The sequence below is a fragment of the Microchirus variegatus genome (genome assembly GCF_963457635.1).
Source record: "Microchirus variegatus genome assembly, chromosome: 23".
Classification (NCBI taxonomy): Eukaryota; Metazoa; Chordata; class Actinopteri; order Pleuronectiformes; family Soleidae; genus Microchirus; species Microchirus variegatus.
In genome coordinates this window covers 19,469,897-19,493,959 of record NC_139824.1, presented here as the reverse complement: position 1 = coordinate 19,493,959, position 24,063 = coordinate 19,469,897, and the positions used below count along the sequence as shown (strand labels likewise).

Here is a 24,063-nt window from a genome sequence, read left to right as displayed (position 1 = left end):
ACATTCTGGACCAAACCATCAAACCATCAAACCATCGCTCCACTTCCCAGACTTCACTTCTCTGTCTCCTTGGTAACCGGCACAGAGAGAGAGAGTGTGAAGACGTGATTGGATGATGCTCTGCAGCACTGGACCACTGGAGTAAGAGTAAGGTGATAAAAGATGAGCTTCTTTTGTCTCTTTGTCTCTGAGAGAGTCCAGATGATTACGTCATACTCTCACGTTATAAAGACACATATAAGTCTTTGCATTTAACTCTTAATCTAAGATACAGGGGATTATAATAATGCTGGATTACATCGTTCATCACTGTCACATTATCTTAAAACACTGAAAGGAAACGGTGATTGAATGTAAAACAGCAGAGTTTGTCTGAAATGTGACAAAATCACAACTGATTTATGGACATTAATCTCAACCTGTTTATAATTAATTCTTGGGAATACACAGTATATCAAGACCCAACGTCTGTAGATATATTTTTAAAAGCGATCTAAGAAAATTCTGACCAAAATAAAGACCTTATCAAACATCTACAACAGCTCTTTCACTGAGAATGACATCAAATGCATCAACAACAGGAGAATCTATAGCAAATGTCACATAATTGACAGAAAAGACCTGTTAATAAGTCTAATATGAATCAAATCAGAACAAAAACAAACAAACAAACAAACAAAGCCAAAACCCTAATAATGTGAGGTGCAGCGAACAAGATGCATTCAAGGACCCTGGGAAATACATTCAAGAAACCTCTTAATGACATTAGTTCTGCACCTCATATGTAATATAAAATATAAACGTTAATATTTATTTTTCTATTGTTTCTGTTTACACAGAGTATTCATTTGTGGACGTTTTTTAATTTGTATTTCTTTAAAAATGCATAGAGCAAATGTCTGTGCGTGTGTGTGTGTGTGTGTGTGTGTGTGTGTGTGTGTGTGTGCGTGTGTGTGTGTGTGTGTGTGTGTGTGTGTGTGTGTGTGTGTGTGTGTGTGTGTGTGTGTGTTTGTTCTTCATATCATGCACACATGCTAAGAATAGACGCTCCATCTAAGGAGCCGAGAGAGTCCGTTGATGCCTCACTGTTATTCTGCAGTGAACCGGAGACTCACTTCCTGTCCGTGGTCATGTGACTCAGGAGTTTAACTCGGGCTTCAGTGGAAAACAAGCAGATGGAAATAAACATTCAGACTCTGAACCTCTGGAGAAGCTCATGAGCAGCAGTCATGTGATGGTTGAAGCCTCTGCACAGTGAGACTGTGTGGACTCACTGTGCAGAGGCTGCTGCACACGTCACACTTATGATTAACATGAACTAGATCTTATCTCCATGATGTAAACACACTAATGATGCTCAGATCTATGAGAAAATCACAGAGATGAACATCGTCTGTGGTGTCGTTGCTCACAGTGAAGACAGCAGCAGTGTTGAGTTTCACTGACACAGATCTGTGATGAGCTGGAGGGGGAAGGAGTTTACAGCCACAATTACTCACAGTTAGGACTCTAAATATAAACGGGCAGCCGAGCATGAGCTCTGGACAAATCACTGACCAGAGTCACCACATTATATATATATATATATATATATAAATATATACACATGAGAGGCATGTGTGGGAGTGGAGGGTTCTGTCAACACTGGGTTCTCTGTTCTGTTCTGTTCTGTTCTGTTCTGTTCTGTTCTGTTCTGTTCTGTTCTGTTCTGTTCTGTTCTGTTCTGTTCTGTTCTGTTCTGTTCTGTTCTGTTCTGTTCTGTTCCATGAGGCGAAACCAGACCGGCCTTTGTTTCGATAAGACAACAGGTGTGTGTGGGGATGTGGTGACTTTTCCACTCACTCACTCACTCACTCATTCATCACTCACTCATTCATCACTGGTCTGCAGATGCCTCTCTGGTCTTTGTCTTCAGGCTCTTGGGAAAAGCTTTGGTTAAGAAAGACTTCTTCATATCATGAGATCCTGGTTTTCTTCTGCAGAGCCTGGATCTGATTTTTCCTCTTCATCTAATGCACCGTGACCTTTGGAGCCTTTTGAGTGACAATGATCAGATGTTTTAAAGACTGCAACTAATGTTGATACGATGTCTTATATAAAGGTAAATATATACTTTCAAACATCATTTCACTGGTGATTCTTCAGAAAACTAATCAGATAAAGCCTGATGTGCAGAACCAGTGTCACTGTGGCTCAATTCACTGAGTCTAAACATCTGTGTTCAGTGTCCTCACCCAGAAAAGTCCAAAGTTAAATCATATGAATGAAGAGCAGCGTTGTTCACACATTTCTACTGCAGCTGTCTGGTAGTTAAGGGTTCACCACTCATTCCCGCGGCCGGTGTTTTGAAGGAGTGAGCTATAGCTTCCAAACTGTCTTGAACTCAAAACCACTGCTCCAACATGAGGTTTCTGTGGAGCGAGTTGGTGCAATTGAGACACACATTTAACTTTTTATAAAGTTATATCTGTACAACAAGCAGTGAAATGTACTCATGACTTCACTGACACTAAATTTAAGAAATGTGCGACTATAGGGTTTCATTTTGAGAAAAATCTTAGAAATGAGACAAATCAGGGCTGACCCTGAATTGAGGACATGTAATGTAACATGTCTGTTTACCATATCTTTGTTACCAACTAGTAACAGGATGATTGTTGCTGTTCTTCATGTAATTTAACAATAATAAAGAATTAGAAAACAACCTAAAACAAGGCTACACAGCTAATATACGACCAGCTAAATTAGCTCAGGAGGCTAGCAGCAGTTAGCTGAGCACTGACATGACCATGGATGGATGTATTTAAACATTAGCCATGATGGTTGATCTAGAGCTTAATATGTTCTAAAGTCTGGTGACAACATTAATAAAGTGCACATGGAAACATTATCTTAGTGCAAAGACCAAACTATGAACTGTGACCTAAACATATGTAAGTGTTCATGCATGTGTTTAAATACCATACAGTAAACAAGCCTGGGCATGTGTGTCAAATATAAATGTGCATCAAATAAATGATAGGTGGCGCTATAGTTCAGAGTCCTGGAGCAGACGATTATTCCACCATGACTGAAAACAGACCGTGAGACTAAGAGCTGTTCAAAGTTGTCAGAGAAGCCATCGTTTCCACTTGTGTGTCACACACTGATCCACGTCTATTTTTGGCTTTAATTGGACTTTAATTGACTGTTCGTCTCATTGGTCCACGACATTCAAGACCAGAGAACTCTTTCACTCACTGTGGACGATGTGTTGATGTCAGAGAAAACCTTTGTCATGTTAGGGTTATAAAAGCACCAGAACATCCCATAATATCTGACTCTCTCTCTCAGAGGAGGCAGTGGTGATGGAGTTCAGACAGGTGGACGCTTTACTCACGAGAACGTTCATTAAAAACACATGAATCAAAGAGTTTAAAGAACATAAACTGGGAGAAAACCTCAGAGATCTGATCTGAGATCTGATCTGAGATCTGATCTGAGATCACATGAGCCGACGCATCGAGAGACAAAGACAGAGATGGAGGCAGATGATGTTCAAAGAAGAAGAAGAAATTACGTTATATAGTCATTAGAAAAGAATTATGATGAACAACAATTCCATTTAACCCAACACTCATCAATCATTTTCCTCTAAAGTTTAACATCTCTTTTCTTTTTAATAACCTGAATAAGTCATTGTTTCATGTGACATTTACTGTCTCACAAACAGCCTCAGTGTGAAGAACACATGCACAGACGCTGCTTTAACTCAGGTTAAATAAGTAGGTCAATGACGTTACAGTTCACCTGTGGTCAGGTTTAACCCTGAAGGTGGAGCTAATTTAGATGAAGTGACAGCCTGGAAACACCGGGGGCAGCAGAGCAGAGGAACTGAGCCAAAGCAAGTGGGTCGACATTTATAAAAGACATGAAAGACGCAGGAAACAACAGGAGAAAGGTGTGATTTTAAATAAACTGCTTTGTCAAGTTGGATCACATGAAAGCAAAGGTTTCTTCTTTATAAAATATTGAAAAAGCACATTTACCTACAAATAAAAGTACTCTGGTCTGGAGAAGGGTTTTCATTTGAAGGTCTTTCAAGAGGAACAAGGATCATCTTCTGACCAGAGACCAGGAAAGTTCATCACACACAAACACATGCAGGACAAACAGAGAGAGGACGAGCTGCAGAGATACGAGTGAAACGAGTGATAATGAAGTGTGAGAAACAAAGAAAAGACTGATGAGAACATGAGGTGACAAACACCTGGGTTTATCTCTGAGTTCCTGTGGGAATTCTCTCATCTCTTATCATGGATTTATCTGCAGCTGACATTAAAGAGTCCAGTGTGTCCTGATCAGACTGATGTTTCCTCTGTTCATTAACTCAGAGCTGTAGAGAGGAAAAGGCCAAACAGACACTGAGCTGTGGACTGAGACACTGATGAAGATCAGTTTGGACTGAAACAGTTAGAGAATCACACGTGTGAAGTGTTATGTGTTTATAAAATGATTTATAATCATGATAATGATTAACTGACTGACGAGGAAGTTAGACTGTGGTTGTTTTCTAGTTCTGGTCCAAAGTCCAGTTAATAAATCACTCGAGGTGACGACTGACTGAAGAATAACTGACATAATGGAGCTGTCAGTAGTTTAATGTACATGATTTATTTGGTAAAGTTGTTGTAAAATAACAAAGATCATATTGTTTCATATGTAACACAAGACTCTGGGTAATAATCTGTCATCTTCTCTCTCAGGTCGTGAAGTGTCTGTTCTTTCTCACATGATTAAAGCCACAATCGATGATTAATGGTAAAAATATATTTGCAGTTATTGCAGAAAATGACACTGAAGAACATGTTGTTGAACAGAGATGAAGGTGAAACAGTTATTTTCCTGCTTTTCCCTCAGATGTGAAGATAAAACAGTTTCATGTTCTCTGCTCCGTCACCATGTGCTGATTCCATTTGTCCTGTCGTCATTCAAACAAACCTCTGCTCTCAACTACATCAGGACGACCTTGTCCTCCGTGAGCAGAGGTGTAACAACACACAGCCGTGATTTATGAGACACTGAATAAAGGCAGCAAAGGCTGAGCTGGAGATGGAAGGAAAAAGAAAAAGAAAAAACCTTGAGCCGCCGCTCGGTTACAGATTTAAGATAGAGACGGAGTTTCATCTCATCCTGGGAGAGAAGACCTTGACATGAGCAGAAATATGAGGCTGGATAGAAAAGATAAGACTGGATATGAAGCATCTACACAGGTCACAGTGTGAGGCTTTACTATTAAATACAGACCATCATATACAGCACGTGTGTTCAGCTGGTGTAAAGTCACAGTGTTGATGCTTCTTTCCTCCACTACACATTATGACTTATATGACTTTCAAAACAGCTTTAACTAGAAAATCTCCTCGTTATAAACCAAAGACTTTCTTTCTTCTTTCCTTCTTTATTCTACAGATCTCGTCACTAAAGCTGTGAAACCTCACATTCCTTCAGTCCACTGTAGGTTTGTCCTGTCAAGTGAGTCATTGTTAGAGAGAACAGGTCCAGTGTTGTACTGTAGGTGTCCTGTAGGTGTCCTTCCTCTGACTCAAAGGTCTGTTTCCTCCACAGAAATAAAGCAGCTCTTTATCCTCCACCTGAAACAATGAGCCTTTTCATTCACTTACAGCAGAACAGAAGACCTGAAGGACAGAGGAGGCTGAACTTCAGCAGTGAATCCTGGACCAGGTCACAGCAGATACTCTGAAGAAGCTGCTAAATAAAAACTCTCTGAATCTGAATCTGAATCTGAATCGAACCAAAGATCGATTCAACAAACAAAACCAGAGCAACATCATCATCATCATCATCTGCTGCTGCTTCAAGGATGAGGCACTAAAATGGATTCTCACACAGAAGACGCATAAACAACACACTCAGAGACACACAAGGACAACACAAGCCGTCGTAAAACAGTGTGAGTCACAGTGTGTCCTTCTGTCTGTCACACAGGGACACAGAGACGCACAAAGACACACAAAGACACACAGAGACACAATCACTCGTCCACTTTATACTTTATACGTTCAGACGAAGGTCTTTTTGAACGACAGAGACGTTTTTCCTCTGTGTGTCCTGGTTTACTCCGACCTGACAAAGAACTTCTGAAACAAACCCACATCAGTGAGAGTCAGACTCACATCCTGATAAAGAAGGTGAAGAAGAAAATGTTCTTCACTGAACTGAACTGCAAACACAGGCAGTGATATCACGTTCCATTACAGCTGATGTTGAAGAAGACAATGATGCTGGAAAATAAAGCTCTGCTCTATTCTATTCTATTCTATTCCATAACATAATTACAGTAGTTTCAGTCTGAAGTGGTTTAATGTCCATCAGAAGGAGAAAAAAGGTCATTTTGGAGTCAGTGAAATCATCATCTCAGGTCTCTGTGACGACAGCTTGTTCTTCGAGGACAAACACAGTCTCCAGTAGTTTCAGTTAAAGTTCTCTCAGTGTTTCAGAGTGAACTCTAGAGGGTTGTGCTGTGCAGCAGATACATGTTTGGACAAGAGATTCTCCAGGTTACTCTGAAGACGATGAGATCATCATCATCATCATCATCATCACTGTGGTGTCTCATCACAACAGTCCACAGAGAAGCAGAAAGTGAGTGAGCTTTAAATCCCACAAATGTGTAGTGAGGGATGTTTGAAGGCGTCAAACTGGTCAAACTCTGCCAGAGTTTGGTCATGTGACCATGGGACGCTTTATTTGACAAGTCAATGACACGAAGGCCGAGTCCAGTGAACTTTGTCCTGCAGCATCAGCAGCAGCAGCAGCAGCAGCAGCAGCAGCAGCAGCAGCAGCAGCAGCAGCAGCAGCTTCAGCAGCAGCAGCAGCAGCAGCAGCAGCTGCAGCTTCTCACCAAGCTCAGAAAATCAACCTGTGATCCTGAATGGGAGCGATTTAGGCCAAAACATCTGTGAAACACTGACAGTGAGAAGATAAAGACACATGTCCACACTGTCACATTACACTTTTCCAGAACACTGTTTATTAATAGACATTTGTGATGACTCAAAAACCACTTCTTTATATCTGTATAAGGATCTTATTCATTATTTTCTTCCGGCAGGAATTAATCAATTATTCTGATTCTGATTCTGAAACCAAGTGCAAATTTAGTTTAGTTTAACCTTTATATCGTTGAACTGTTTTTTCATTTAGAATCAGTCTGAATTAGACTCAAACACAGAGTTTCCAGAGCGTCGTGAGGACGTGGATCATTCATCAGCTGAGTCGTGTGTTCATGTGTCCAGAGTTTATCAATGAGACCTTTCACACCTGCACACTGATGCTATTGAGACGTGAGTGAGCTCTAAATAAAAGTCTCTCACTGCAGCAGTGATCCAGAGACCTGTGTGCAAACATACATACGTCTGCTATCAGCTGACAGTGGAACCAGGGAGAGAGGACGACATCAATGCATTCACACATTCACACATTCACTCAGTATGTTGAGCAGAGACACAGATGGGTTTTCACTGCAAACCTTAAAGAGAAACTTCAAGAGAAAGACGTCAAAAACATGCTTCTGTTTCATTTCATTAACAGACACAACATCTCTGTCACTGCCTAGATGTCCCTGGACACCAGGAACATGAATAAAGCCCAATTTATACTTCGAAGAGCCTCTGCGTCGTCTCCGACTGCACAAAATATTTTTTAAGTGTCCGTCACTCAAGGGACAACGGAGACGGCAAGAGCTGCGATTGGTCCTCAGGACAGGCCGAGATAACGCTGCTCTGTGCCGCCTCACAGTGAGCACCGAGCGTCCACAGACGTGGAGCTGATCCCCGCCGATAACGCCGCTGCCAAACTATAAATACGTCATATCTTAACACACACAGCACATGTTTAGACTCTTAATGGACAATTTCTCGCCTCAAATTATCTTAAAACTGCGTTCCGTGACACAGAAAAGTGACAAACGTCCACTGTTTCAACAACAACAGTCTTTCTCTCTCGGACACCATTGCTCACTGTAGCCAGAAGCACAACAACCTTGCGCAGCGACCCCTACTGATCAGGTGGGAAATTGCAGCGCGTGTCCGTCAACACGACGCAGAAGCATAAAGGCTTGAGGCGTCTCCGTGGTGACGCAGACGGATAACGCATTACGCAGTCGGAGAAGTATAATGTGGCCTTAAGAGCATTCATATTGTGGAGCAATTCTTCATTTACTTTGGCCATGTCTTGGTTTCTGCAGACAGCCAACTCTGGAGAATCTACATATCTGTGAGTCACAGTCGCTCAGGCTACAGTCAACACAATGATTTCTTTGCTTGTTCTATAAAACAGGCCTGACATTTTCAGGACATGAACGAGATGAAGAAAGAGTAGAGGTGGAGATAGAGATAGAGATAGAGAGAGAGAAGACGCATCATTTCATCTCCACCAGTCTACAGGACACAAACCACGTCTCCCTAACAATGACTAACACACTCATTGATTCAGTGAGGTTTGGAGAACACGACCACAGACGTGAAGAACTGTGAGTTCATCTGTGAGGAACAACGCTGTCGTTGACAGAACATCATCATTCAAAAAGGTTTTTCATCACAAACACAGCAGGGAGTCAGTGAGTGATGGTGAGCGTTTACCTGGAGGTCAAAGAATTTGCTGTATCTTCTGTAGATGATGTGAGATGTGTTGTCAGAGTAGGTGACATTGATGAGGTAAACCTGCAGAGATGAGAGAAACAAACAAAGAGTTAACAGAAGAAGCTTTAGTTCAGGCTCTGTGAGCTCAAACCACAATGATCAGTTTTCTGTTAGACCAAAGATCTCAGAGCAGTGGAGGTTATTCTGCCAGACACCAGCACAGGGTGGTATCATATCAACACACATAACACTGATATGAGTTAGCGTTATCAGCGAGGGTAGCTCAGTGTTAGCGTGAGTCATCTTTCACTTTGAAGGTTGTGAAACTCAGCTCGTCTACATGTCGACGTGTCCTTGTGCGAGTGAGTGAAAGAGTGAATGTCCAAACTGAAGTGGTCATTTAGATGAGAAAAAACTATGTCAATAAATAAATGAAATCATCAAAAAACTGCTTGGGATTTCCTGACAACAGCAGACTCAAACAATTAGTCCAATGACACAGAGTGGAGTCAGTTATAAATCTGTCAGTGGCTCATACTTCAGGCTGGAATCATCTCTTTGACCTGTTGACCTTTAACCTCGACTGGAGCGACGCTGCAGCCCTGAGGAAGCTGACAAGTCTGAGATGGAAGAGTCCATTTATCTGTCAGGAGGAGGTCAGAGTCATCGCTAATCTAACGCAACAAAGCAAGGTAACAGAGCCACACGACACAGAGTTAAAGTTAAACTACTGTTGAGGAAGAAATGACTCAGAGATACTTTGTTATTGGATTTTTATTATTTCTTAAGAGATTTGCAAATATTTTCAACAGATCCTTGTTCAGGGCGATGCCGACTATTATGATGGTAAATTTCAAGTCATTCCGAGATACTTTTTTTTCTTTATGAAGAAACTCAGCTCACTGTCAAAGTGCATCAGGGCAAATGGATAATTTCCTGATTTTAAAAAAAATCATTAAAATTATTTCTTAAGAGATTTACAAATATTTTCAACAGATCCTTGTTTAGGGCGATGCTGACTATTATGATGGTGAATTTCAAGTCATTCCGAGATACTTTTTGTTTTTTTGAAGAAAGTCAGCTCACTGTCAAAGTGCATCAGGGCAAATGGATTTTTTTCAGATTTTCAAAAATTCATTAAAAATATTCCTTAAGAGATTTGCAAATATTTTCAACAGATCCTTGTTCAGGGCGATGTCGACTATTATGATGGTGAATTTCAAGTCATTCCGAGATACTTTTTTTTTTTTTGAAGAAACTCAGCTCACTGTCAAAGTGTATCGGGGCAAATGGATTTTTTTCAGATTTTCAAAAATTCATTAAAATTATTTCTTAAGAGATTTACAAATATTTTCAACTGATCCTTGTTCAGGGCGATGCCGACTATTATGATGGTGAATTTCAAGTCATTCCAAGAAACTTTTTGTTTTCGAGAAGAAAGTCAGTTCACTGTCAAAGTGCATCAGGGCAAATGGATCATTTCCTGATTTTAAAAAAATTCATTAAAAATATTCCTTAAGAGATTTGCAAATATTTTCAACAGATCCTTGTTCAGGGCGACGCTGACAATTATGATGGTGAATTTCAAGTCATTCTGAGATACTTTTTGTTTTTTTGAAGAAACTCAGCTCACTGTCAAAGTGCATCAGGGCAAATGGATCATTTCATAATTTTCAAAAATTCATTAAAATTATTCCTTAAGAGATTTGCAAATATTTTCAACTGATCCTTGTTCAGGGCGATACTGACTATTATGATGGTGAATTTCAAGTCATTCCGAGATATTTTTTGTTTTTTTGAAGAAAGTCAGTTCACTGTCAAAGTGCATCAGGGCAAATGGATCATTTCCTGATTTTAAAAAAATTCATTAAAAATATTCCTTAAGAGATTTGCAAATATTTTCAACAGATCCTTGTTCAGGGCGATGCCGACTATTATGATGGTGAATTTCAAGTCATTCCGGAAAAAAAACAAATTTTCAGAAGAAAGTCAGCTCACTGTCAAAGTGCATCAGGGCAAATGAATGGAGTCAAAGCTCTAAGACAATGACATGAAGAAGAGCATCAGTGTTCAGACACAACAACAAAAGCTCCACGATCATGAACGCTGAGCTTTAAAACACCTCAGCAGCTGCTGGCAGGCGGCCATGACAGTGTGTTCACTCCCATTCTAACAGAGTTACTGGCGTCCAGAGGTTGTAACTGTGTCGTTTCCTGATTGAAAGATGTGTTCTTAGCACGATTAGCTTTGGCATTTACTGCTGTGAGAACACGTGTGTGTGTGTGTGTGTGTGTGTGTTCTTCAGGTAAGAGCCAGGACACAAAGACGCACAACTCAGTTGTCTTTGTGCAGCGTAACAACCACTCATGACATTCTTTCAGGGTTAAGGAGGTGAAAACGTTGACGTGTCGACCACTTTATCCTCCACATGGAGAAAAGCCACACACATTGAGTTTAACAATATACCATTACAACATCAAATATGTATAAGTTGTGTTCACATAAACAGTATAACACAAATTTAGATTTTGTTTCAACTCAAAGATTTAAAGTTACACAAACAAAGAAATTAAAGCTGTATCCAAGCTTTAAAGTTAACGTTGCTTTGACTCATTTTTACTAAATTATGTGTATTAGAAAATAATAAGTTGGTAAAAACACAGAAAATTGTGACAGTTTTATGAAGAGACAGCAAAAAAATGTTTGTGTTCAGCATAACTGTGCAACTCTTGTTGATAATTCATGATTTTGTTATGTAAAGTGAACACAAATGTTTCATTTTGTCAAACAAGAAAGTGTCTGTTTGTCATATGAACATAAAAACAGACTATTATGATGGTGAATTTCAAGTCATTCCGAGATACTTTTTTTTTTGATAAGAAAGTCAATTCTCTGTCAAAGTGCATCAGGGCAAATGGATCATTTCCATGAAAAATTTTAATTCATGGACATAAAAACACTGAGTACATATTTTTACGACCAAGACCTGGACACAAACCAGCAACCTTCTCACTGTGAGCTTCTGACCTGAGGAAATTCACCCCCAGAGTGTCTTATCTAATCTAATCTAATCTAATCAGAGTATGTGCGGCTCCTTTAATGAACATTTTCTCTCCAAAGACACAAACACACACAGATAAAACCACGTTATCTGTGACTTTGTGACGATTCCATTCACACAGAAGCTTCAGTGACGTCATTGTCCTAAATAAGGAGAAACCATGTGGAGGCAGATCTGTGTTCACGCTCACAAACATCATTTGTTCTGACTGAAACTAATTGGACGTGTGATGATTTCGCTTTTCCATCAATATTCACGTCGTGTTTACAGACGACTTTACGCTCCGTCCTCCCTGAAGACAACGTCTCTACGATCAACGTCGACGTTAACAAAGCCACTCGAACGCCGGATAAAAAGAGTAAAGAGGTGACTTACAGTGAAGAGGGAACGATGGACGCTGTCGTCTCTCAGAGAAGAAGAAGAAGAAGAAGAAGTGAAAGAGCAGAGAGAGATTTGGTGGAGCACAGAATGTCGGCCTCGCCACTAACTGCAGTGAACCACGCCTAAGATTCTATATTTAAAGTCACTTATAAAACACAGTCTGACCGTGAACACACTACAAAACCTTTGGTTGGAAACATTCAGTCTTTACCACATGGTTTAACCACAGAGAACCTGAGTCTGTGCTTTAATACACTCACTGATCCTGAGTCTGTGCTTTAATACAGTCACTGATCCTGAGTCTGTGCTTTAATACAGTCACTGATCCTGAGTCTGATCCTGAGCCAATGAAAATAATAAGTGTGACAGTTTCATTAGTGAGTTTTAGAAGAGAGAGTTTCTGGATCTGATTAAACTGATCCACGCAAGTTTCCACTGCCACTGTTTGACCTCGTGGTGAGAACAGGAAACAGGAAGAGTCAAAGCCTGAAGAAGAAGAAGAAGAAGAAGGTTTATTCTGCTCCTTTAGCTCCTTTAGCTCCTTTAGCTCCTTTAGCTCCTTTATCATGTCCTTCATTCTGTTTCAGTTTATCCAACAAAACAAAACAACTAAACCAACTGCTACGACTAACTCATTTATATGTGATTATTAAAGTGGTTGAACTCTGTCCCTGCTGCCACACCATGTTTTTCACTGAGATCGTGGTTGGATGGCAAGGTTCCAAACTGTGGGGCCAAGGTCCAGGGGCCCAAAGGCTCAGAGGAACCTGAATAAGGCCCTGAAACCACATGACACTGGTTATATTATGTAACATACGCTCTTAGAAATAAAAGTGCTAAGTAGAACCATATAAGGTTCTTCAGGTTGTCCTCATAGCAGAACCCTTTTTGGCTCCAGGTAGAACCTTAAACCCTTTATTCAGGAAAGGTGTTCTAAAGGGTTCTCTGGAACAAAATGGTTCTTACTGGAACCATTAGTGTTACCAAGAACCCTTGAAAAACACTTTCTTTTCTTCGGGAAAGAGGTTTTTCAGAAGCAAATGGTTCCAGGTAGAACCTCAGCCTTTGTAGAAGAACCCTTTTGGAACCCTTATAGAGTAATAGTTCACCCTCAATCACATACCATGATTTATGCTATTCACCACTTATTTAGCCAAATAACATCATCGTCTGTATCAGTCTGTCATGAATATATCTCACACTGAATGTCTTTTAAGAGTCGTCACAGAAGAATTAAAGACAAATATGTAAATATGTGGTGAATAACGTGTGATTAATCACATTATTATTATGTCTGACTGGTGCTCGAGGGCTCAGTCAGAGACAGAACGTGATGATCTGAAATCACCTGTGAGTGAGACAGAGGAGAGACTTCTGCAGCTCACTCTTCATCATCCTTCATCATCATCGTGTAACACAAACACACATGAGAGCAGAGTGACTCAGCACATGTGTGATGATGATGATGATGATGATGATGATGCAGAGTGTGAGTCAGCAGAGTCAAAGACAACGAAGCTGCAGTTCAACTATCACACAAACACCTTTATATCTCAGGCTAACCACTGTTAGCCACTGTTAGCAATACACACACAGCACACGTAGCATCACAGCGTAGCATCACAGCGTAGCATCACAGCGTAGCATCACAGCGTAGCATGAGGTCGATCACAGATTCACTGATGAAGACGTTTGTCACCAAGTTAAACAGAGAGGCGGAGTTATGATAATGATGTCATAACTGAGGCCACGTTTACACAGAGCAAAGTATTTAGAGAAACCAATATTCAAAAAATAACATCACGCACACATCGTTTTTTTTTTTTTTTAAATTGTCATTTACATCGACCCACGTAAAAACGCCGTTGAGCGCCGACAAACCTATGGGTCACAGGAGAAGGGTGAAGCCATGCGAGCCAATCAGAATCCTCAGAATCAACAACAACAACCAATGACACGAGCCACTTCCTGATCACATGACGTCACGATGTGACGCCTGAGAACATAAACCTCCGTTTATCTCACAGTTGACACGACAACACGTCACTGTCGTTATCAGGAATCTACACTTTGACCTGAGTTTTTAGAAATAATCGTAAATAATCGTTAAAACTTGTTGTCAAACCGTCCCAAACAATGGTCAGTGTGTGTGTGTGTGTGTGTGTGTGTGTCCTGTTCACTTCAGGCTGCCATGATGGATCTTCATGTCTCTACAGTGACGCCTCAGAGAGATCACTTATATTCAGAGTTATTATTGTACCAGACCGGTGGTTATTGTATTTTATTATTCTATTCTATACAACAATAAAGAGCTTTATCAGTGCTTAACATGACACATTTGATGATTCAGACGGTTTGAGGAGCAGATTCATGTTCATTAAGTGTCTGCAGCACAGTGATCACATACAGATCCTGTTCTGTTCTCAGAGCTCATTTATTACGACTCGTTAAGAATAAACTGGAAATAGAATCTGAAAAGAGGCCGTGAAGAGAAACAAGTGAGCTGTTGATGAAGAAGACGTTATTAGACACAAACAAAGGTGGAAAACAGTGACCTACTTTCTTCAGCTATTGAGTCTTTTTATCCTCCTCAGATTAAGAACTCTAAAATATCTATAAATCAGCAGCTGAGGATAATCCAAGAGTCCAGAATATCAACAGAGATTATTGAGTCACCTGCTCACTCTGATCTAAGAAGAAGAGACAACGACGTCAACAGTGTTTAAAGATCCACTTAAAGGGATAGTTAGTGTTTTCAAAGTGTGGGTTTATGAGGCGTTAACTACAGGGCTGTCAAAGTCATTTTCACTGAGGGCAATAATGTTACCCTCAAAGGGTCAGATGTTACTGTCATACACGATAAATGTAACTAAATGTAACCAAATATAATGTAAAGTAAAGGTAACTACTCTGTAACATATTGATAAATAACTTTCTGTATTTATTACTTATTTCACTCGTCACATGATGCATATACAATGATACACTGCAATCTAGTGACGCTGTCGTCACTTTGCGGGTAACGCAATCGCCGTGCATTGTGGGAAATGTAGTTTATGGTCAACGCACGCCTTAAAGCAGCATAGACCTATTTTAACACAGATTTTTAAGACCAATTAATCACTCGTGGGCCACAGAAAATGAGGTGACGGACCACATCTGGACCCCGGGCCTCGAGTTTGCGCTAACACGTGTCCTTCCTGCAACAGCGCGAGTTAAAATACGTGATATTTGTATATGTCTGTGTTAAATGTAGTAATACATAATAAGAGGTACAATTATCCATTTGAAGGCTTTTTTATATCTATGAACCATGATGTCAAAAAAATAAAAGTTTAATAATATCATGGCCTCTCAGGTGCCTTTAGCCCGAGGCCCTGGAAGTCCTGTGGAACGGCCCTGGACAACACACTGTAATGACAGCTGTTCACTGATATCACACATACACACACACACACACAGATGAAGATGAGGTAGACTCACGTAGTGTTTGGACGGACTCCGTCTCTTCTCCACGTCCACGACTTTCACGTCCAGCACAGTCCGGAACTGCATCTTGACTCTGCAGAGGCTCTGCATGCACGGGCGGTGGATCCACACACACACACACTGTCTCACACACACTCACATACACACACTCACTCACTCACACACACACACACACACACACTCACGGCACACGGAACACTACATTCATCAGTGTGTTATTGAATCAGCTCAACGGCTAAACACACACACACACACACACACACACACACACACACACAGAGAGAGAGAGAGGTTCAGTGAGGCTCTCTCTCTCTCCCTCCTTGCCTCCTTCCTTCCTTCCTTCCTTCCCTCCTCTCTCTCTTCCTCCAGATCCACGTCGAGTGTCGATCTGATCTCAAACTTGTCAATAATCCCGGATTCAGGCGACCGTTAACCGGCGCGAGGACACAGACTCGCTTGCAGACGCGCGTGCAGACGGTGTCAGCTGCTCCGGGCGCGCGCGCGCGGTGCCTTAAAAAAAAAGGAAAAAAAAAAAAAAAAAAGTGCAGCGAGTTCCTTTGTGTCTGCCGCGGTGACCACACACACACACACACACACACACACACACAGGAGTCACACACACACACACAGCTGCAGGTCAGTGTGAGGGAGCAGGTCCTGCAGCCCAGCGCCTACAAGCGGCTCCTGTGTGAGCAGCAGCTGCAGCTGCAGCAGTGGATTTAGGGGAAGGAGTGGGATGGGCTTCACTTACGTCCTCAGAATAATTAAGGCACACAACATGAATATAGCTCACACACACACACACACAGGTCCTGAATGGTAACAAATACAAGAAAACACACACACACACCTGTCCCTTTACAGTCAAGGGCTTTCAAATATATATATTCTTAAGCTTCACCATCTCATCTACAAGCCTCAAAAAACAAGACTTAACCCTCAAAAAGCTCTTAAACACACACACACACAAATGAGGTTCATAGGACCAGGTTTTGGTCTCCATCAGATCTACTGGTCCTGACAAGGTCAGTGTTAATGGAGAGAAAAGGTCCTGAATAGGTAACAAACACAAGAAAACACACACACCTGTCTCTGTACAGTTAAGGACATTTAAATATATATATATTTATATTCTTAAGCTTCACTATCTCATCTACAAGCCTCAAAAAGCTCTTTTAAAAACACACACACACACACACACACACACACACACCAGCTTTCTGGCCGGAGACACGAGCGACTGCAACCAGATACAGATGTTTCTCAGGCGACCAATCAGCGGCCTGCTCGACAAGCGCGAGCCAATTAGCGGCCAAACACTGCCCCCGTGTGCACGCAGAGAAAAGAGCCACGTGCAGCTGCAGTTTGATTGATTTGAGATCAAACACATTTTTGTGGAGAGAGTTTTTTTCGTTGGTTGATAAAATATCAACAATTAAAGATGTTCTCTGTCCAAACAGAGGAACCCTGAGCCACTCTGACGTAGAATACATTCAAAAATACTTCATTAATGCATGGGCCATTTTATTATTTATACAGTAAAGTAGTAAAACTACCCATATATTAATGTATTAATAAGTATTTGAAGATTCTAAACTCCAGCACATGAGAGCAAATGAAAGAAATGCAGGGTTGATATAAATGCTGCAGGAGAAAGAAGAACAGTGAACTTTGACACGTTTATTACATTTTTATTTTATTTAACTTGGTATTTAAAGTCATAGAATAGCACAATAAAAACAAATCTGATGTGATTTACAAACATGATTTACAGGTCGCTCACATTATGGAGCAGTAAAGCCTGAAGCTGCTTTAACCGTGTTAAAAGGTGGTGTAATGGTCAGCGGTGGTGCTGACCACGTCACTGCTGCACTCCAGAGACCTGAGGACCTGCTGCACTGCTGCTCTGTTCACGTTCACGCTGAACCTCAGTCTGACTGCAGACAGGATGTGGAGGACGTGGCAGCCTTTCTCTGCGTCTGCACACACAAGAGTCACGGACCACGGTCATCACTGTGTGTGTGTGTGTGTGTGTGTGTGTGTGTGTGTGTGTGTGTGTGTGTGTGTGTGTGTGTGTGTGTGTGTGTGTGTAGACCTGTGACCGTTCAGCAACTCAACTGATGTCATCGTTGATCAAAACGCTCAAACATTTACTCTGGTTCCTTCAGCCAATCGTGTGGTGCGAAGAAAAACGATTAGCTGTGTTTCTGTGAGAGCTACAGACACCTGCTTTATTTAGATTCTTCTACAACTTTATTGATTGAAGTCAATCAGGACAACAGTTAAAGGGACACTGTGTAGTATTTATGGGTTTATATAACCCAAAATCCACTTTTTCATACATATTATGTGCTCCTGCATTGTCTAGTCGCCGTATAATAGTTTTTGTTTCATTTTCGTAGTGTTTCAAAAAGTCATGTAAAATAACATGGTCGCGGGCCGCGGTTGCATAGACACTGTTAGCAGAGAGACGCCATGTTTCTACGGGAGCCTGTAAGGACAAACGCGAGAGAACAAAACAAGCGTCTCTTTACTTCGTCTGCTACGGCCGCGGTAGCTCCGCCCTCTCCCTCACCTCACGAACCTCATCTGCTGACACGGAGAAAGACGACGAGGACGACATTTGACCAGCTGAGGACACCGTAGCGCTCAGGGAAGGGAGGGGGTGAGCAGAGCAGCAGGTCTTTGTTGTAAATTTCAGCCTCTGCTCTAGATGGCACTATAAACTACTTACTTCACCTTTAAAATGTGTTTACACAGTCGAGCAGAGGCTAACCACGGATTTCCACTGGACGCGTCACAGCAGCGGCGCGGTGCCAGCGTATTCACGGAAGATCACGCGATAATCCTGAACGGTCGCGAGTTTGCAAGATCCCGCGATAGACGTTGGGTATAAAGGAAACAACAACAACAACAACAGCTTCTTTCATTCTCCGAGGTGGAAGAACTGGTGTCACACTTCAACAATCAGTCTCTCAGAGTCTCTCAGTCTATTAATCAGAGCGTCTCACAGAAACCTGGCAGCACCGGTCACGACGTAATGTTGATGTGAAGTTGTGACAGTCTATATGACCTGAGTATTGTGTCTTATTTTGAAAGGGGGGCGGAAGTGTTTTACTTTGATTCAGTGTCGGACTTCCTGTCTGGTGCGATCTGCTCCGTTGAGCTTGGCGCGACTCAGCAACGGCAAAAATAGAACTGCGACCTATCGGTGGCGCTGCGCCGAGCCTCTTCTGGGACACTGCCGAGACGTGTTGCAGCGCCCCCTGGTGGAAATGCTCACATCGATTAGAATGGAAGCGATCGGCAACGGCGACCGCGCCGCGGCTGTAACGCGCCCAGTGTAAATCCAGGGTAAGAGTACTTACATTTGTCTCTGCGTGAGTCTTCTCTGATGATGTCTTTGATAGCGATGATCAGATCTTTATCCTGTGCGGTCACCTGACGACAACAGACAGACTCAGACACACACATGTACACACACACTACATCAACACAACAACAACAACAACAACCACCAGTATCACTGTTTCTCACTTGATAGACTTCATCCTGTGACTTCACCTTGCGGTAAATGATTCCCTCCTTGTTAAGGGTTTCCAGAGTTTCCCTCAGGAGCTGACGTAGCTGCTGGCACAAAGACGGACCTGCCACGGGATCCTGAGCAACGACACAGGACACACACGTAAAAAAAACACCTTTAAAGTAAACATAGTTCAGTGAAAACAGCGGGGACACAATGAGAAACACCTTTTTAAGACACCGTTAAGGGTTCATTATGACTTTTAAAGTTGCATCTATCTGATATTATCTTTCATGATCATGACTCTTGTACCTCATCAGCAGACGTTGTCAGGGTCTGAGCAGAGACCAGAGGCTGCAGGAGGTCCTGGACATCGTAGGGTCTGAACACACTCACTGACCTCTGCTTAAAGAACGTCTGGATGATGTCTTTGGCTCTGCTGATGGGACTGAGGGCTGAACCACTGCACAGCAAACACACAAACACAAACATCATACATACGCTCACAGTAAAAACACCTGCACAGGCCTCTGAAGAACATTTCTGTCCCTGGCTTTACTTTACCCTTGTGGTTGTAAAAGGTACTGCAGACTGTTTGTCAGTTTAAGAAAACTAATCAATATGTGATATTTTAAAACTTACTCTAATGCTGTGTTTCGTTTTACTTCAGAAGTCTGAACAGGAAGTGACATCACCCACAAGTTAATGGATGCAGATGCATCAGGTGCTCACCACTGTTAGCAATAGCATTCAATAGCAATACTCAGCCATCTTGGAATCCTATGTCAGGGTTGGTATTTGGCATTAAAAAAAATCAATAGAGACTGGACAATATAATAATATATATCAGCTCAAAAACAGGTCTTATTTTGCCGACCATGATTTTCTCCTATGAAGTATAGAAAAAGTCAACTCATGCACTAAATTCCACAGATGGGATGAAAATATCCTCTATAAAAAAAATCAAATCTATGAGAGGAAGAAGGAGGAATTGTTTTAGAACTATTGTAACTGTTTTTGTCATTACTATCCAGACATCTCTGTGTTTTTGCCTATATCTGATAATACGTTTTAGATATGGGCCTATATTGTACCAAAAACATTACATACATTATAGAGATATATTATATTTCCTACATAAAGCCACACACAGATGTCTCGTATACCTTAGTGCAGTGTGTTGCAGCTGCAGTGGTTTGTCATAGCACAGTCTGTAGAGCTGAGGAACCTCCATCATCCAGGATATCTGTGCCGTCATGACTGGATCGTTCACCTTATCTGAAGAGACAGAGGAAAGAGATGGACCACGTGTGTGCGTGTGTGTGTGTGTGTGTGTGTGTGTGTGTGTGTGTGTGTGTGTGTGTGTGTGTGTGTGTGTGTGTTTGTAAACAGTTGTGTAAGAAAGACATATAAACAGGACTGTGATGTCAACATGAAGAGTGTCCTTGTTCTGTGTGTGTGGTTTGAGGAAACTGAAAAGGGATGATGCTACAGATGCTACAGATGCTACAGATGCTACAGGAGCGCAGACAGCTTACGTTCTTTTTCATTCAGACCGTCTTCATGTGAGGGTTTGGGTTGTAAGGTCTCAGCATTACTATGGAAACTATGGAAGTGATTTTGTTCCCTGAACATGTATGAAACTGTGGTGACTGAATGAATGCCTCATTTGAACCTTCTCAGGTTAAAGCCCAATTTATACTCCTGTGTAAAGTGCCCTACGTAGGTTACACAGACCCCTCTATGTCATCGTAGAGTCTGTCAGAGTCTCTGCGTAGTCTCTGGCTGCACTAAATATTTCTTAAGTGTCCGTCACTCTGTCAAGGGACAACGGAGACGAAGAGGGCTGTGATTGGTCCTCAGGACAGGCCGAGATAACGCTGCTCTAATACACACAGCACGTTTAGACTCTAAATGGCTGAGTTATCGCCTCAAATGATCTTAAAACTGCGTTCAGGGACAGAAAAATGTTTATTTCAGGTGAGAAACAGCCACTGTTCAATGTTATCCAGCTGCAACGACAACAACAACAGTCTTTCTCTCTCAGACGCCATTGCTCACTGTAGCCAGAAGCACAACAACCTTGCGTAGCGACCCCTACTGATCGGGCGGGAAATTGCAGCGCGTGTCCGTCACCACGACGGAGAACTATGAAGGCTGGAGGGGTCTCCGTGATTACACAGTCGGAGAAGTTTAACGTGGCCTTAACTCTCTTCACTCACAGTAGGTGGAAGCCATGATTTCTCTCTCTCGCTGCCTGGACGTCTTGACCGGTCCTCTGACCCGCAGCAGCTCTCCTATCTCCAGACAGCAGAGGTTCTGTTGGGCCCGTCTCAGTTTCCTCATCTCAGTGAGTGGACTGAAGCCTCCCTGAGCTGCGTCGCTGTGCTTCACCTCGGCTGGAGAAGACAAAATAACACAGGATGTTACAGTGCGTCGTTACTATGGTGAAAAGCAACTGCTTTTGAATGAATGAAAGAATGAATCATTAGATTTGTCTCAGTTTTCAGAGGACACACATTCTGCGTGGCCTTGTCTCTCTACTGGTCATTCAAAACACATTTTTAAAAAGGTTCATAAAAGTGTTCAATAATTCCACTACACTGCTGTAGACTCACATTTCTGAGCATCCTCGTCTTCTTTCAGCCGCTCATTTTTCCAGCACAGACAGTTTATGACACCAGTGCCATCGTCCACTGTGAACACAACCAATCACATTTACTGCATTACTGTCATTGACTTTATTGCACTTAAGTAAATAACAATGAACCTGAGACATCATAAAACATCACTGAAGAAGCAACATTACCTCCATAACAGAAGAAGTCCTCTCTCTCTCTCTTATACACCACTGTCCCGAGGACGTCAACTTTGTAAATTGGGTGTGAATTATAGAAGTAAATACCTGTGAGACAAACAGATACATTTATACACTTATATACAATACTTAGTATGCACATAGAGTGCTTTGCAAAACTGGAACAAAGTGACTGAGAAAAACGCTTCAATGTTTTAGTTTGACTTTCTTTTTTTTCACATAACAAAGAAATCTTTAAAATTGATTCTTACATTTTGGTTTGTGGTCAAAACACACTTCACGATCACCTGGTTTATTGTTGTCAGTTAGAGATGAAACGATTAATCGATGAATCGATTATTAATCGATTACTAAATGAATCGCCAACTATTTTGATATTCGATAATCGGTTTAAGGCTTTTTTCATGATTAAAACAAGATTTCTGATTGTTTCAGCTTCTTAAATGTGAATATTTTCTTGGTTTCTTTGCTCCACATAAACAAAGAAATTATTAAAACTGAATCATTTTGGTTTGTGAACAAAAACAAAGACATTTGAGAACATCATCATTTCCAGCTTTAACAAACACTGATCAACGTTTTTTAACATTTTCTGATATTTTATGGACCAAATGATTCATCAAGAAAATAATCGACAGATTAATCGATTAGGAAAATAATCGTTAGTTGCAGCTCTATTGTCAGTGATTGGTCTATGTGGTTTAGGCTGTTGATCGTAAACCACCAAAGTTCAACTGTTGCAGCCAAATAGAATTAGAATGAGTATTATTAGCACACATCAGTGATCGGGAATTTGACCTGTGCATTTAAGCCATTCCTTCTTACACACTCTTTAACACCAGTAGTGAACACACACACACTGGGCACAGGAGCAGCAACACAGTTAGAATCTAAACTAGTAATTAACTAACTACAGGATTGTTCTCATCACCATGTGTATTTGTCATGTTTATGTTGATCATGTGCTTCTAACATGAGTTGTGTGTTAAATAAAGGGTTCATTGAAAACATGGAAGGCTCAGAGAGTTACTAGTCATCCTGTAACATGTTGACATTTACATGTAAAACCATTACTACGTTCACGTTGCTCCAGGTCTGTTGAGTTTCAAGTGATTACATCAACGTGTCATAAAACTTCAAGGAAGATCTTCAATAGGTTTAGTTTTCCAGAGTTCGATCATGTGTTGACCTGGTGGCGAGTAAACTGACAGATAATCGAAGTGTGTGTGTGTGTGTGTGTACACAGGTGTGTGTGTGTACAGGTGCGTGTTCATCACCTGGCACCTGTGTGGACTCCCTCATGTCCAGCACGTCTCTGACGAACAGCCTGGCGAAGGCACTGAACACCGGGTCCAGGCCCCACGTCACGGACAGAGGCTCCTCCTCCGCTGGATCCTCCATGATTTCAGCCATGATTTCATCACTGCAGCCACAGCGGGATTATTGTTATCGTCATTGTTATCGATCCCTCTATGTCATCGTTAGCTCCGCGAGGTTAGCACACCACCGCTTTAGCTCCGTTCATTCTCATATGCCCCAAAAAAAGTTTCTGACTTCCGCGTTTATTTCCGGGTTGTGAGTTCCTAGAGCATGCGCAGTAGTGTTACTCTCGTAATGCCTCTCTGTTATGTGAGCGCGTTCTCGCTTCTCCGTTCTCGACTTGCTCGGCGCGTCCACGAGCAGCGAAAGGCATGACGGGAGTACGCTAATGACGTTAGCTAGCGGATTTCATGACGTTCGCTTCGGTTTTAAACCATGAATTTGTAAATAAATGACCAAACCATCGATAGTGAAGTGAATATAATAGGCTTAAAAATTACAATGACGTAGTTAAAGATTAAAACGATCGATTAAAAACGCTTTATTTAATTGACCATGGGCTGCGGTCTGGAGGCATCTTGTGTGAAGTGGCAGCAAATAAGCTCAGGAAGTGGCGAGTTTGTCCACAAACTGGTCCCTGGCTTTCCTGCTTAACGTATCCCGGTAAATTCCACCTCCTTTTTCTGGACTTTAACATCTTTTTTTCTTTCTTTCTCCCAACTCTGCTTCTTCTGCTCGTTCACTTGCTGTTGTTTACATTCGAGTGGCCATCAACATGGCCGCCACGTCCCAGAATGCAACGCGGTGCCCGAGCCCTGTTAGTTTGTGT

General features: G+C 41.6%; 2 protein-coding genes across 3 annotated transcripts in view; both read right to left on the bottom strand.

Annotated features, from left to right (window-relative positions):
- sh3pxd2aa (SH3 and PX domains 2Aa) overlaps positions 1-15,870 on the bottom strand; it is a 48,937-nt gene extending 33,067 nt beyond the window's left edge. For both annotated transcript variants that reach the window (XM_083909160.1, XM_083909161.1), the window contains exons 1-2: positions 15,568-15,870; positions 8,643-8,723 (exon numbers count right to left, since the gene is read on the bottom strand). In XM_083909160.1, the coding sequence (XP_083765286.1) occupies positions 8,643-8,723; positions 15,568-15,663 (177 nt within the window). In that variant the 5' untranslated portion in view covers positions 15,664-15,870. The remainder of the gene's footprint in view (positions 1-8,642; positions 8,724-15,567) is intronic.
- A 1,524-nt stretch (positions 15,871-17,394) lies between these two features.
- Positions 17,395-23,728, bottom strand: stn1 (STN1 subunit of CST complex; the record flags this gene model as incomplete). Its single annotated transcript, XM_083909193.1, has 9 exons — positions 23,192-23,728; positions 21,906-22,001; positions 21,715-21,792; positions 21,319-21,495; positions 20,263-20,374; positions 19,409-19,559; positions 19,111-19,233; positions 18,942-19,014; positions 17,395-17,552 (listed from the first exon to the last, which is right to left on the bottom strand). Exons 1-9 carry the CDS (start codon positions 23,325-23,327, stop codon positions 17,395-17,397), a joined length of 1,104 nt encoding a protein of 367 aa, XP_083765319.1. The 5' UTR covers positions 23,328-23,728.
- Positions 23,729-24,063: the final 335 nt, after the last annotated feature.